Genomic DNA, 14962 nt, shown 5'->3' with positions numbered 1-14962 from the left:
CTCGTCCTATTTACATTCTTCATTATATAGATCTTTCGCTGAAGGCCAAACAGATTGTTTAACCAATTACATAACCAAATGCAGAATTTAGCTTTTCGACCTTCAAAATTAGACAGTTCAACAGAACTGGTCATAGCTAATCTCTAGTTGTTCTTTCTTCATAAATTCGATCTCGGTTGCCTTTGGATCGACCTTGCTGTCATGGCTGGAGCTCAGTTGCCTTTAGATCTATCTTGCTATCATGGCTGAAGCTTCTCAAAATGAGGCGGTGATCAAGGAGGTTCAGATCTGTTGCAAGGATTTGTTGTGTTGGCACTGGTGCAAGATCTGATCCTGCACTAGGATCAATGGTCACGGTAAGTACTTGACTACCAAATAAACATTGGAGATATCAATAAGTTACAAAGAGTGATTATAAGCAAGAAATCATGTAATAAATAAATAATTAATGTTAAGTTAAGTTAAAAATATGAAAAATAAAGTTCATACGAAATATGTCACCGTTCTTGGACTAGTGCAAGATGAGGGTGTATAAGAGAGGTAAAAAAACAGTAAATGGTTATGATTTAGGAAGGGGAAAATGGCAAAAAGAGAGCAAATTAAAGGGGCTAACGACATGCTAGAGTGCCAAGGCATGTCAGGGAGTGCTAGGGTGTGATAGGGAGTGAAAAGCATGCCAAAAAATGCAAGGGATGCTAACATGTGCCACATAGTGCTAAGGGATTGTTAGACGTGCCAGGTGTTATGGAATGTGAAGATGTAAACTGTGTTGCTTAGTTGTTTTATGGCCATGGTTGGACATGAGCCTTGACTTGGTAACTTGTTAAGTGGGGTGAGTTGAGATTGGGCATGAGTAGCCTAATATGCATTATAGGTAGGTCTTAGGTGAACAAGGCATAGTCTAGTTGTTGTAACTATAACTTGGTTAACTTGTTGTAGTGAAGGCATGACTTGGTTGGGTTTCCAAGTCTCAAAAAAGGTAAGGGTAGTTGTGAGGGAATGATAGCTAAGGAGTGTTAAGGCATGCCAAGGAATGAAAAGGTGTGATAACACATGACAGAAAATGTCAATAGATGTTGAGGAGTGTAAGGGAGTGTCAGGGGAACACAAGGGATAACTAGGTCAAAAATTTTTGGAAATTAACGAATAAGAGTGTGTGCCAAGGAGTGTCATTGAATTCCAGGTGTCGCACGGATGAAGTGTTTTGGGAGAAGTTCAGAATATGACTTGTAAGACGCAATCCTATTGTTGTGATAAGGCATGGAAAAAGAAATTTTAGAGAAAGAGAGACTTTGGGTTGGGCACAATATTGTTTTGCTAATGAATTGGTTGGGTTCCCAAGTCGCAAAAAATTTAAGGCTATCTATGAGGCCGTGACAACTAGGGAGTGCCTACGGAATGTAAGGTTCACAAGTTGTGGAAAAATGTAATGCTAACTATGAGGGCATGACTACCAAGGTGTGTTAGGGAATTTTAGGGCATGCTAACATGTGTGAGGTAGTGCAAAGACATGTCAAACAAGCTAAGATGTGGCAAGTGCTAAGGCATGCCAAGATGTGCAAGGGTGTGACAATGCATGCAAAGGACTATCTAGGAAACAAAGGGAGAAACATGCTAAATTACAAGGAAATGAACACGTAATAGGGTTAATAAGTCATCAATTTACCTTTTTCATGAGGGGCATCCTAGGCACACCAACACTAGGTGCTAGTAGGTGCCAAGTGCCAAGTGTCAGTGCATTCTAAGTACCAAATCTTCCTCCATTACTTCTCATCTACTTCCAATAATTTATCTCAAATAACTTTAATATTACACCATGCCAAGTCATTCCAAGTCATCTTAATGCATGCCAAATATGTTAAGACTTGGCAAGTGCCAACACGTGCCAAGTGCCAATGTGTGTTAGGGAGTGTGATGCATACTATGAAGTGGAAAAGCATGTGGAAGAGTGCTAAGGTGTGCTAGAGATTTCCAATGCATGTTGAGGAGTATTAGGGAGTACTAGGACAACACAAGGGAGCACTAGGTAAAAATGCATGGAAGCAGATGAATATGATGGTGTGTTAGGGAGTGTTAATGAGTGTTAGCTGCCATGCCAAGGAGGGAGTCACGAGGCATGTTAAGAATTGGTAAGGCATACCAGGGAATATCAGGGCATGTTAAGAAGTGCTATAGTGTGCTAGGTAGTTCTAGGGTGTGCTAACGTGTGCCAAATAGTTCCAAGGCATGCAAAGGCATGTTAGGTGCTAATACATGCTAGGATGTGCAGGGTGCTAGAGTATGCCAATATGCATCAACGAGTTTCAAGGAAATAAAAGGAATAACCAAGCTAAAATGAATGGAAATGAACGCGTAAGAGGGTTAATAAGTCAAGAGTTTATATTTTTTGAAAGGGGCATGCAAGGGACACTAATAATAGGTTTCAATACATGCCAAGTGCTAATGTGTTCCAAGTGCTAATATATGTCAATGCAATATTATGCCAAGGTGTTCCAGTGCATGTTAGGAACTACAGGGCATGCCAACACATGATAGGGGAATGCTATGCTATGATACGTCATGCCATCATGTGCTTTGGTGTCCTACTCATGGAAAGATGTTCTAGGTACAAATATGTTCCAGGTACAAAGATGTTCCAAGACATGAGAGGTGCCAAGGAATGTTAGTGTGTGCCAAAGCATGTTAAGGTGTGCCATGAGTGTTGAGGAGTGCTAGGTATCTCCCATTAATAGAATTGGTAGAGCTTGATTATGTATTAAATATTATAGTTCCTACAGACACTAGTGGAACTTTATCTAAAGGAAATTTGCTAGATAATAAATCTAATAGAGATGAATCATGTGTTGACTCATAGGAAAACTCTATTCTTATTACTTGAGGTAAATGATACACACTAATTAATTCTTAACAAATTGACTAACTCTAACCACTATGGCCTTAGACATATAATGAGAAGGACTCCATAAAAAAGGTATTAAATTGTTATCTTTTGACAAAAAATATAGTAACAAGCACATAGCAACATCAAAAATTCATTGGAATGATTAATGATGACGAACATTTTCTGATCGTCACCAAAATTAACCAAAAAGAGAATTGGTGAGGGTCAATAAAATATCTTCACTAGAATTGTCACCAAAGAGAGAAATAGTGATGGGCCTTTAACAACCCTCACCAAAAGTGTCACCAAAGAGAGAACTAGTGACGGGCCTTTAACGTCCCTCACCAAAAGTGTCATTGAAAATGAATTTGGTGACAAACCTTAAAGGACCATCACTATATACACTTACAACAAAGTTTTTTTAAGGACCGTCACCATATGTGACATTGGTGACGGACCTTAAAGGTTAGTCACAGGGATGACCCTCACGAATGACCTTTTTTCTTGTAGTGTTTTCTCAAACAAGGAAAATGGGTATATCATATTTTAAAGTATGATTTTTTTCTTATTATTATATATGATTGCATACATTATGAAGCATTATAAAAAATTTTACAATGTTTTCTAATTTTGTGTAGGATTTATCAAGGCTTTTATATTGTTTTACAATTTAGTGAAAAATTCACCAAGATTTAAAAAGATTTTATAATTCACTGAACGATTTGGCAAAAATCTATACATGCATATTATATTATTTATAAAATAGCCTATACATTTTCCTATGTACGATGGGGATTCAACCATTTATTATACATATAAATTTTCCCTAGTTACCATTAGCATAAGCATGACTAGCTTCATAGATTAGTGCTCCTAAGAGAGATTTTTGTCTAGTATATGTACTTTGATTGATAGCCTATGCCTTAGATGCTTGATTTTGACTTATGGACTCATCGTTTAATTATGTCAAAATATATATGATGACTTCTATGGTGTGTTTCTAAATGATTTTGTCATATGAGTTCATTTTCATATGCATGATTTTAATTCTTAATGTGACAAATTCTAGTCCAATGCGTAGTTATCTAAAGAATCAACAAGCACGTTCTACCCTTTAGGAATATGTGAATAAAGAAGATAATCAAAATTTCATTCTAATATACGTAACCTCAAATAATAACAAAGTAATGTAGGATTCCTCACAGAGTAGACAAGGTTTAACCGAGACACTACAAGTTATGAGTCAAGTTGGACAACCAAGTGGAAGATACTAATGGAAATAACCTTAGTTAAGAGCTCAATGAAGGCACTATATTTTGCCATATTGTTGGTGACCAGATAATGGTATATGCCACGTGAAATCACAAGCTCATCAGTGGTTGAAGGGAAAGTACCCCTAGAGTCCTTTGGGCTGAGACTCTACTAGACTGAAAATTGCTCATACAAAGAAACACACACACACAGCCATCTTTTTTACTTTTAAGCAAATTCTAATGTTTAGGGTACATACCTAAGGTCCTACGTTCGAGAAGACCGTTAGGGTGCAAACCCCTCTTGGAGTTCCCTTCTTCTTTCTCTGACCTGCAAGACAAACAAATCAAAGAACACAACAGTACATGTATAGGAGTTTATGTATAAATCATCTTCATGCTATAAAGTTAGTTATAAAAAATCTTTAAGTAACTACTTTCATAAGAATTCAACACAAGAATCTCATAAGCATAAAGAAAGATTATTTGGGAACAAAGACGTGTTTCTTTATATATAAAGGCAAATAAAGTACATATATCGGAAAGATATCACCTGAACACCTTCAGCAGGCTCCAAGCAAGCTTCCTCCCGGATTCGTTCCAGCCTCCAGCCTCCAACAAGAGCTCCTTCCAAGTCTTACTCAATGATGATGTCAAGGATGAATGATCACCAATACACATGGAAACAAGGGTTTCCTATGCAAAATGGGGGAAGTGCAGAATGCACCAAGGACTTCAGACCTGGTCTAAGGGAAAAATCTCAGCATAATAATCTTGCTCTCCTTTCTCTCTCCCCTTGGCCTTCCCTTTGATGTCTTTTTATACCCTCTCCAAAGTAGTTTTTTAGTTAGGAGTTGGTTGGGAACAGTTGGGCCACGGGCACTAACAGGTGATCCAGCAGGTAAACCCGCGATCACCGCCCGAAAAAGAGGAAATTATATTTTTTTAAGTGTTTTAATAGATACACGCGGGTTGGGTATGACAGACCCGCGTGTACACGCGTTTAACACAGGGCAAAGTCGCGTACAGGGAATAAAACACTGTTTTTTAAATTTTTGGACCAGGTCTGGAAGGAGGGGTTGCCCTAGGCCATAAGTGCAGCATCACAAACCATAAGAGTGAGATTTGGAGCTATAACAGATGCCCCCTAATGTATGAGGTCAGAAGGGGAACATGATGGCCGAAATACATTAAGTAAGTACAAGGAAAGGAACTCTGCCGAAAAACCGAGGAGGACTTCACCAGAATTCAGCCTGCCAAGCCACCGAAAGGAGATCAGAAAGAAACACTATCTGAGGCGGGCATACCCATGCTCAGGAAAAGTAAAGCATGTCCGCATATCAAATACAAGCGGATCCACTAAGTATACAAGTATAAATGACTGTAAAAATACATAATGGATCATCTGATCATAATGAGTAAGTACATGTCTGAATATCACATATAAAACTGTCAATGATGCTGAAAGATGCAACGGATCACTGAAATCAAAGACTGATCCCATAAGGTACCAACTGAACATGATGGAATAGGATGGCACTACACTGCAAACTCAGGTGCCAGTATATAGAATGTCGCCATGACTGACTGCAACATATAAGGTGGAATGGTATCAACTAGCAGCAACAGGAGCAACTGTCAAGTGAACCAATGAATGCTGATACAACCTGAGGTCTTCACCGACCGCCGTGGTACATTTCTACACCATGGGAATAAATGATCTGAAGTCGACCATGTGAGAAATCGTTTGATTACCGGTCATTGATGTATACCGTTAACAAACGCGAGACTACTCACCGATAATGATAATGAGCGTCAAGGTACCCAGTACAATCTAACAAGTGTGAATAGATGAGCTGAAGTCGAACACCTGTAAGAATCTATCAATCAGGAGACAATGATGGTTTCCCACTGTCGATAGCGAGGAATCTGCCACTAATGACTGCAAACCCCAAGGTACTGCCAAATGGACTCTAGATCTTTGCCCCAGAGCAATGAGTCGGAGTCGATAGGGAAAGATCCGCTAGAAGGAAGGCATTAAGGCATCCTCCATCAATCTAGCACGAGTGTAACCCGTAGGCCAATAATGTGGAAGGAATCGGACGAAAAAGATGTAGTAACCCAACCGAAGTACGTTTCCGGCGTACACAAGATGTGGCTAGCGCACGGCAGAAACCCTCTGAACCAACCAATAATGAAAACTGACACAGAGGCGAGGTATCCACCAATAGGGTCAAATGGAAACCAAGGTACTGCACGAATCCCAATGTGTGATAATGTATGCTGATGTCGAACACAAGGGAAACCACTCAGTCAAAGACCCATGATACTGATCGATGCTGAGCACAAGGTGACCTATCAATAATGAAAATAGGGCCAGGGTGCGGTCTCTAGGTCTGCCCTCAGTGGGTGAATATAGGGCCCAAGTGGTGAAGATACATTCTGACTGTTATGGTTGGCATTATCTACAAAGCCTACCTAAATTGAAGATGGTATTGACATCTATCGATCAAGAACCATGCACACTAGTTATGCACATAAATTTTCAACACACACAAATATAAAAAAGATAAAAACATCAAGCACACTCCTATGTACAATATGTACAAGACACAACACAAAAAGCTATGCATAAAATCATTTGAGATAGAGCTTGTTATATGACTTTGATAGTGGATTCCCATCATAATAAACAAGCTCATACAACCATTTCTTGAGAATTTTTTTAATAATGTAGGGCCCATGCCACAAAGGTTCAATTTTATCTTCCCCCAACTTATCGTGATCTTAGTCATAGAGGAGAACTAGATCACCCTTTGCAAAAACTCGAGGTCAGAAAGACTTATAATACTGAGCCTTGAAACATTTCAAATGGTTTTCATTAGAAATTGTAGTGTAAAGATATTTTTTTGTCAATATGGGATAAATGTAATAGATTTTATTCCTTGGCAAAAGTTTTAGGTAACAATTCAACAACTAGTTCCAGGGACATGATCTCACATTTGATTGGAATAATAACTTCCACTCCATAAACCAACTAGAAAGGAGTGAAGCCCATAGAGTGTTTGACTAAGCTTCGGTATGCTAAAAGTACATAGAAAAGAATAAGTTTCCAATTTGAACAATGATTCCTTACCATCCTATGAAACATAGTTTTCAAGACTTGATTGACAACCTCTACTTGTTCATTGACTTAGGGATAATAGGGATTTGACTGCTCATGATGAAAACCCAACTTGGCAGCTAACTCTTTTTTTTTATAGAGGAGGAATGACCTATTATAGAGTTTTGAGATCCCAACATTTCAGACTACTAAGTGAGTCCGCCATCAGAGGATGCGTCAATAGATTTTAAGATATTAGTGATGTATCGAGGAGCTGTATTCTAGTGTATATATATGGGTTATAAAAGGAATACTATAAGAAATTTAGTTAGCCCCTATCTGATTAGTTTGTTAATATATATATATATATATATATATATATATATATATATATATATATATATATATATATATATATATACATATATATATATATACATATATATATATATACATATATATATATATACATATATATATATATATATATATATATATATATATATATACATATATATATATATATATATATATATATATATATATATATATATATATATATATATATATATATATATTTTTTATTTTTTTTTTCTGAGGAAAAAATCAAAACTTTTTATTAAGAAACTATAAAAAGTTTTACATGATGATGAGGTCTAAAGCCACTCAACTGGCTCATTTGTTTGCTGTTCTGCTCTACATTTAGGAGTTGTTTCTGCTGTTTGATAAAACCTGTACAGTCTTCCTCCCTGCTGGAGGCATATATAAACTCACATTGTACAATCAAAAAAAAACTGGGGTCTCCTTCGACGAAGGAAAACAACCCCTTACAAAAAATTTTAAGTGTCTATAACATATGAAGAAACATAAAACAACATATATATAAGTCTTTTTGCTGTAGCTTTTGCACCTGAGAAAATATAAAGGGAACAAAGTATGATATGTAAAGACTGTATAAACATAAAAACTAACATATAAATCCGAGGAGACTGCGGTCAAAAATGAAAAAGAGCTGTGATCATAGTGGCTGAGCATAAGGGGGCTGGTTTGTTATGTATGACTGCCCCTGTCTGATCTCTTCTACTATCCAGCTGCCCAGATCCTGTTGTAGACCAGCCTTAGAACGCTGGTCTGCTTCCTCATTCTTATCCCTGTAAATGTGGCAGATAGAAAACTTATTAAAAGATGCCTTTAAAAAAGAAATTTCTGCAACAAGTGTCTTCAAAATCTGATTTTGACAACATGCATTTCCATTGACCCATTTTATGACATTTAGTGAGTCCCCAAAAATCTGTATTGTGTTGATATTTCTGTGAAGAAGCCAACATAAGAGATAGCGCAAAGCGGATAATTTAGCATAGTTATTTGTGCCTGTACCCAGCCCAACATAAGCTTTTAAAGAGTGTTCCGGATTGATGTGTATGCACAAGCCCGCTCCAGCCCTATTGTTTTGGGAAGCCCCATCAAAAAAACCACATGGTATGCCCTCCTGTATATTGATTGGCTTTTGATTTATTCTAGGATTTTTGTCTTCAGGGGGCGGTATGGCAGAGTATATGGCAGCAATATTGATGGCAATGACGGAAGAAGGGGTGTCCTTGTCTTGAAACAGACTTTTGTTTCTGGCAAGCCAAACTCCCCAACAGAAAATAAGGGGAAAGTTTCTCATGTTCCCCTTCGGATAGTTTTGCCACCATTTCCTCCAGGCTTCTTCCAGAGGATCATGACCCCACTGAGCTTTAACCTTGAGCAGAACAGTGACCTCCTCCCATATCTTTTTAGAGACTGCACAAGTTGTGAAAAGATGACTGATGGTTTCCTCTTCAAACTTGCATAAAGGGCATCGCCTAGGCCCAACTAGAAACCCGGCTTGTAAAATTTCCCATGTTGGGACCTTCCTTTTTAAAATGCACCAGAGGAAAAGCCTGGCCTTTACTGGACATTTGAGTTTCCAAATGTTTTTTGCCCACCAATCTGGTACTCCCCATCCCTTCTTTCCCATTAAGAAAGAGTATCCATCTTTTGGGGAATAGTCCCCAGTTTTACTTTGAGCCCACATCAAGCAATCAGGTTCATCTTTTATCCTGACATTTGAGCGTTGCAATTCTTTGATGAACACCTCGCACTCGTTCTTCCATCTGACATTTATTCCTAATTCTACATCATTCTTCCAAGCCTGCCCCCAGATAGTAGACTGGCCAACTTTCTCCACCTGATTTAATGATGTAATACCTTTACTGTCAAGGTGTCTACGAAGCCCTAGTGATAAGGCAAAAGCTTCATTGCATCCTACCCAGGGATCTTTGCCAATCCTGATCTGTCTTCCATCTCCCACTTTCCAAGCTAATCCTTGCTCGATCACTGAAAAGGCTTCCACCATGGCCTTCCAGATGGCTGAAATATTCTTTATCTTCTTATTTTGACTCTGAATCCAATCTTCCAATGGGACTGGATCGATGTACTTCCTTTTCACCACCCTTGTCCATAGATTTTCCATAGTTATTAGCCTCCAACCTGATTTAGCTGCTAAAGAGAGGCTGAACTCAGGGAGTCTTTTAATTCCCCATCCTCCCCAATCTTTTGGTCTGGCCACTTTGTCCCAGGCTACCCAGGGTAACACCGAGGACTCCTTTGATCCTGCCCATAGAAATCTGCAACAAATTCTTCTGATTTTCTCCATCACTCCTTTGGGGATCCAAGTCAAAGCAGCCCAGTATACTGGGATGGCTAACAGGACTGATTTGATAAGGGTCAATCTGCCAGCTCTGGATAGCCACCTGAAACTCCAGTGTGAAATTCTGGCTTCTATCTTTGCAATGAGCCAGTTCCAATCCTCTTTTTTATATGCTGCTGGCTTTAACCAAAAACCCAAGTATTTGAAGGGGGAGTCCAAGGACTGAATGGGGAAAGGGAATAGATTATCCATTCTATTCCTTTCTCTTCTTTCAAAATCTGCCACACATGCTTGGGATTTCCTAGAGTTTATCTGCATTCCAGTTGCTTTCAGAAATAGATCGAAAATGCATTTTAACTCCTTTAGTTCACTGAAAGATCCATTGGTGAAAATCAAAATATCATCAACAAAAAGAAGATGAGTGATGAAAAGATTGATTGCTACCTCAATACCTTTTACCTTCTCCTCTCTTCTGGCTTTGTGAATCAATCTACTTAGCCCTTCTGCCACGAGAAGAAACATGAGAGGGGATAACGGACAACCTTGCCTGAGGCCTCTCTGGCTGTTAAAAAATGAGGAAGCTGCTCCATTGACCAGTACTGCAAAGCTGACATTTGTGATGCAGCCCATGATCCAGCTAATAAAAGAATAGCTGAAACCCACATGAGTTAGCAGCATCCGGAGGTAGAGCCAGCTTATTCGGTCATATGCTTTAGAGAGGTCGATTTTGAGTACTGCTCCCTTCTTTTTCTTCAGTCTGACACTATGAATAACCTCCTGGGCTACACCAATGGCTTCATGAATTTGTCTTCCATCCAGGAAACCAAATTGTTCCATTGATATATTTCTTGACAGGATTGGAGCAATTCTGAGAGCAATAACCTTTGCAATAATCTTGTAGATGCAATTACACAGTGAGATTGGTCTGAAGTCTTCAAAACTTTCCGGATCATCCTTCTTTGGAATAAGAGCAATAAAGGTTGAATTGAAAGGTCTGTAGACTTCTCCTTTCTGTCTTGACTCTTCAACTACCTCAGTTATTTCGGATCCTATTTGATCATAAAAATGGAGAAACAGTTCTATAGTCCAGCCATCTGGGCCTGGACTTTTATCCTTGCCCATGAGCTTCATGGCTGCTTCAACCTCCTCCTTAGATACCGGAATTGTAAGTTCTTCTGCTTCATCTTCCTCAATGAATCTAGGAAAGCATTGCGCTGTTCGAATGACTTCTGCAATGGTAGCCTCTCCCGGATCTGCGAAAATATTCTGGAAATGTCTTTGTCCTAAACCAGAAAGCTCTGGAAAGGAACTGACTTCCCTCCCTTCTTCATCTTTAAGGCGCCAAATAGTATTTGCAGATTTCCTGCCTTTTGCAAAGTTATGGAAGAACCTAGTGTTTTCATCCCCAGATTTTAGCCAAATTGCCCTACTCTTGATCCTCCATTCTTCTTCCTTATCCAAGAGGATTTTGTTTTGCTGCTTCTCCAAATGAAGGATTCTGTCTTTTGAGGCCTGCGAGGAGTATCCATCTGCCTCAATACTTTCCATCTGCTTCAACTCCTCCCTAATTCTGTCCAGATCCTCATTTTGTTTCAGTTTTCTATCCTTTGCCCAAGAGATTGTAGCTTTCTTCAATCTTTTGAGATTCTCTATGAAAAAAAAACACTTTTCCTCACCTGTATTGTGAACAGGGTGAATCCGTGTTTCTTTAAACAGGTTACAGTAAGAGGGGTCTTGGAGCCAAGATGGATTGAACTTAAAAGGGGCAGGAGGTTTGGGAGGAGGAAAAGTAATGTCCAAAAAAACAGGGAAGTGATCCGAATTCCCTATTTCCTCAACCCACTGTCTGAGCATAGGTGCTTTGGAAGATAAAGACTCAGATACCAGAAAGCGATCTAGTCTTTTGGCGATCCGGTCCTCTCCAATCCTTCGGTTCCTCCAAGTGGGCTTTAGTTTGATTGTGGAATATATATATATATATATATATATATATATATATATATATATATATATATATATATATATATATATATATATATATATATATATATATATATATATATATATATATATATATATATATAATTTTTTTAATTATTATTATTTTTTTTAATAAATGAATAATGCTAAATAAATCAAATGTTGCTTATAATATTATAATACATAAATTATGATTTTATTTTTATTTTAAATGATTAGTAATGAAATAAAATTGGCACTTATTTTATTATGAGAAATTTTATGTTTAATAGGTTGTTCATTTATTTATTTTTATTTTTTTAATAGGATGTTAGATAATTAATTATTATTAAGGATTCTTGATTTTAATTTAATAAGTGAACTGTCATATGTTGAATTTATATCATTAAGGGTTTAGTTAGTTAAATTCCTAAATTTCTTTAGATCGTTTACTTATTTGCTTATATATTTTTATTATAATTTATTTACCAAGAGGATGTTAGATAATTTTTATTATGAATGAGAAGAGGGAATAAATTGTTATAAGGGATATGCATTAATCATTGATTCTTTAGGATTTCAAATAAAGGTTTCCAAGTGTTACTCAGTTTTAATCTGTCATCCTGGTTCAAATTGTTCTTTCCCTTCTCTATTTCGATGGCTTCTTTGATTTTTCTTTTAAGATAGTGGTCCTCTTTTTTAATTAGTTTGGCTTCTTCCATTCAGATATAATGAGAGGAAGAGTGAACATATTCTACTAAGGCATATTTTGAGGTCCTTTCTCTTCTTAAGTCAGCCATGTGTTATTTAATTCTGATGTTGAAAGACCTTCTAGTTTCACCTATGTATTCCTTTCCACATGAGAAAGGAATAACATACACACCTTTTTGAAAATCGAATTTAGCTAACTCTTGCATCATATGATTTTGAAAATCTGCATCATGATTTAATGTAAACTATCAAACATGAGTTGTATCGAGTATCGATTTTTTTGAGGTAGCAAAGAAGAAATCTGGTTTTGAATAGTGGTAATTTAGAATACACTTATTTTTTCTTATGCATATTTTTGACACTTTAAATTTTCTTATGTATCAATTACAAACATTATTTAAAGTGTTAGTGATTTTCACGCTGATTTTGAAAAGTGTTGATGCAATAACCCAATTTTTTAGAAGACTTATTTTTTGACCTTAAATTTTCTAATGTATTAAGTGTGGATAATTATTTTCTAAATTTAACAATTTCTTAAGTAGACGTCTTCTTCTTCTTCCCTGGCATATTTTTGTTTAAGTATTTTTCAGGTTTGTATTTTTTTAGTTTTCTTTTTAGTTTTTTTTTTGTAGTGAGATCGTTATTATTTTGCATAGTTAAAAAAAAAATATCGATATTTTAAAGTTTCGATCTTTTATATATTTATATATCATTAATTAATATTTCAATGCACATCAAATAATTGTCACTAAAAAAGAAATCATTTTTTAAGGTTGACATAAAAATACACATTTTGAGACTTTTTTTCTAAAAGTGATATGTCAAATAAATGAATTTTATAGGAAATAACAAAAAAAGTTTAAAAGATAGAAATTTTAATGAATTTTATGTCAAAAACTAATAATAATCACATTTTTTTCAAAAAATAATGATTCACATAAAAATTAAAGTGAAAATCACATAATACAAATATTAAACATATAATAACAATAACTCAATACTTATTCTTCTCATAAAATCTCAAAGTCAAAACATTACAAGTATAACTAATTAATAGTTATAAAAATGAGCTTCATTAGCAAGCATAACTTCAATTTAATCAATAATATAAAGTAATCCACGCTCTCCATCTTCTAGAGTTTCATCATTATCTTCTTCCATAATATTTTCTGCTTTAGTTTAGTCATTTTTCTCTTTTGACGAAACTTTGATGTCTGTGAATCTCCCAAAGTATGCATTTCTAATCATTCCATTTAATGGTGATTGAAGTTCCATTTCCTTTTTTTCCACATGTGATTCATTAAAATACCCTTTCCTCAAACCAAATTCTTTCATTGCATCTCAAAGAAATTGAAGAGCATTAATTCTTTGCTGAATAAATTTGCATTGCAGTTGTTCTTTTTCAATGGCAGTGCAATTTCTTCATTTTTGTAGTAACATGTTAGTGTTGTACCTAATAATCAAGCATGATAGAAATAATTAAGTAAATTAGTATAAACACAAAAAATTTAAAAAAGAAAATATTGAAATTAAATTTTATATAATAAAACTTACCTGAGCCTGAGATTAAATCCAGAATTCAATCTCCTTCATTTGAACATAAATATATAAGGTAGTTAATCAATGACTGTGGTTTTTCATAAATGTTGACTATATCTCCTTTTGCTTCTTTATCTTCATATGTCAATTTTTTAAAACAACAACATCAACCAATACCTGGCTATGACTCTTTCCATCTACCCGATTGTTACAGGGAAAAGTGTCTACATAGAACTGCTTATCCCACTAAGGTGTGGTAGCTACCTTAGAAACAAACAAAGTAAAGCTACTTTCGTTTTTCCTTTATGAAATATAGATGAGAGAAGAACAAAGGATACCAACCTCTGTCTTGCGCCTAGCTCCTAGTTCGATTCCTCTCTCTTCTGATAGTTCTTTGCTACTTGCTTCCTTGTACGCCTAGCTTCACAGAGTACCTGTAGGATCAAAGTAGCATAACACTATACAAGAACATGGATCTATAATCATAAAAAATCTAGGATCAGATGTAAATTGACCATACAAATGCATAAAACATAAATGACAGAGTATGGAGGAAAACTTGAATAGCTTTTATTGATAATCAAGAAAGAGCCAAGGGAGTTACAACCAGTTGTTCTGACCCAACATCATCCTCTCAGCAAGTAAGCCCTTCTTCACCTCATACAAATCTTAGATCACCCAACACTATGATGTTGTCTCAAGAAACCAACAACAATTCCTTACAAGATGCAAAATTCCAGCCTCTGGATCTCTGGGATGAGGGATCCATATATAGATATCTGTAAGGGAGATGAGTCAGCTTGTGATTTGATTAGTGTCTTCCCTCTGATAGTTATTGCTTCCAC

The 14962-nt window shown here is 36.3% G+C and overlaps 1 protein-coding gene across 1 annotated transcript; it reads right to left on the bottom strand.

Moving 5' to 3' along the window:
* Window positions 1–8252: 8252 nt before the first annotated feature.
* Window positions 8253–11456, bottom strand: LOC149223252 (uncharacterized). The gene is made up of 3 exons (XM_089387845.1): window positions 10791–11456; window positions 10368–10685; window positions 8253–10220 (listed from the first exon to the last, which is right to left on the bottom strand). Exons 1-3 carry the CDS (start codon window positions 11454–11456, stop codon window positions 8253–8255), a joined length of 2952 nt encoding a protein of 983 aa, XP_089243971.1.
* Window positions 11457–14962: the final 3506 nt, after the last annotated feature.

Source organism: Pinus tabuliformis, chromosome Q, assembly GCF_031772625.1.
Source record: "Pinus tabuliformis cultivar Carrire ecotype Pingquan chromosome Q, CPIR1, whole genome shotgun sequence".
In the NCBI taxonomy this organism is placed as follows: domain Eukaryota; kingdom Viridiplantae; phylum Streptophyta; class Pinopsida; order Pinales; family Pinaceae; genus Pinus; species Pinus tabuliformis.
The sequence above is the reverse complement of the archived record's forward strand: the minus strand, read 5'-3'. Positions and strand labels throughout refer to the sequence as shown.

Bases quoted from the DNA above. Each gene is read 5' to 3' on its own strand.
- LOC149223252 (XM_089387845.1), bottom strand. From the start codon at position 11,456: ATGGAAAGTATTGAGGCAGATGGATACTCCTCGCAGGCCTCAAAAGAC. The intron at 10,686-10,790 runs GTTATTGCTCTC...GGTGTAGCCCAG, and splicing joins TCTACAAGATTATTGCAAAG to GAGGTTATTCATAGTGTCAG. The intron at 10,221-10,367 runs GTAAAAGGTATT...ACTGGAATGCAG, and splicing joins AAGCCAGAAGAGAGGAGAAG to ATAAACTCTAGGAAATCCCA.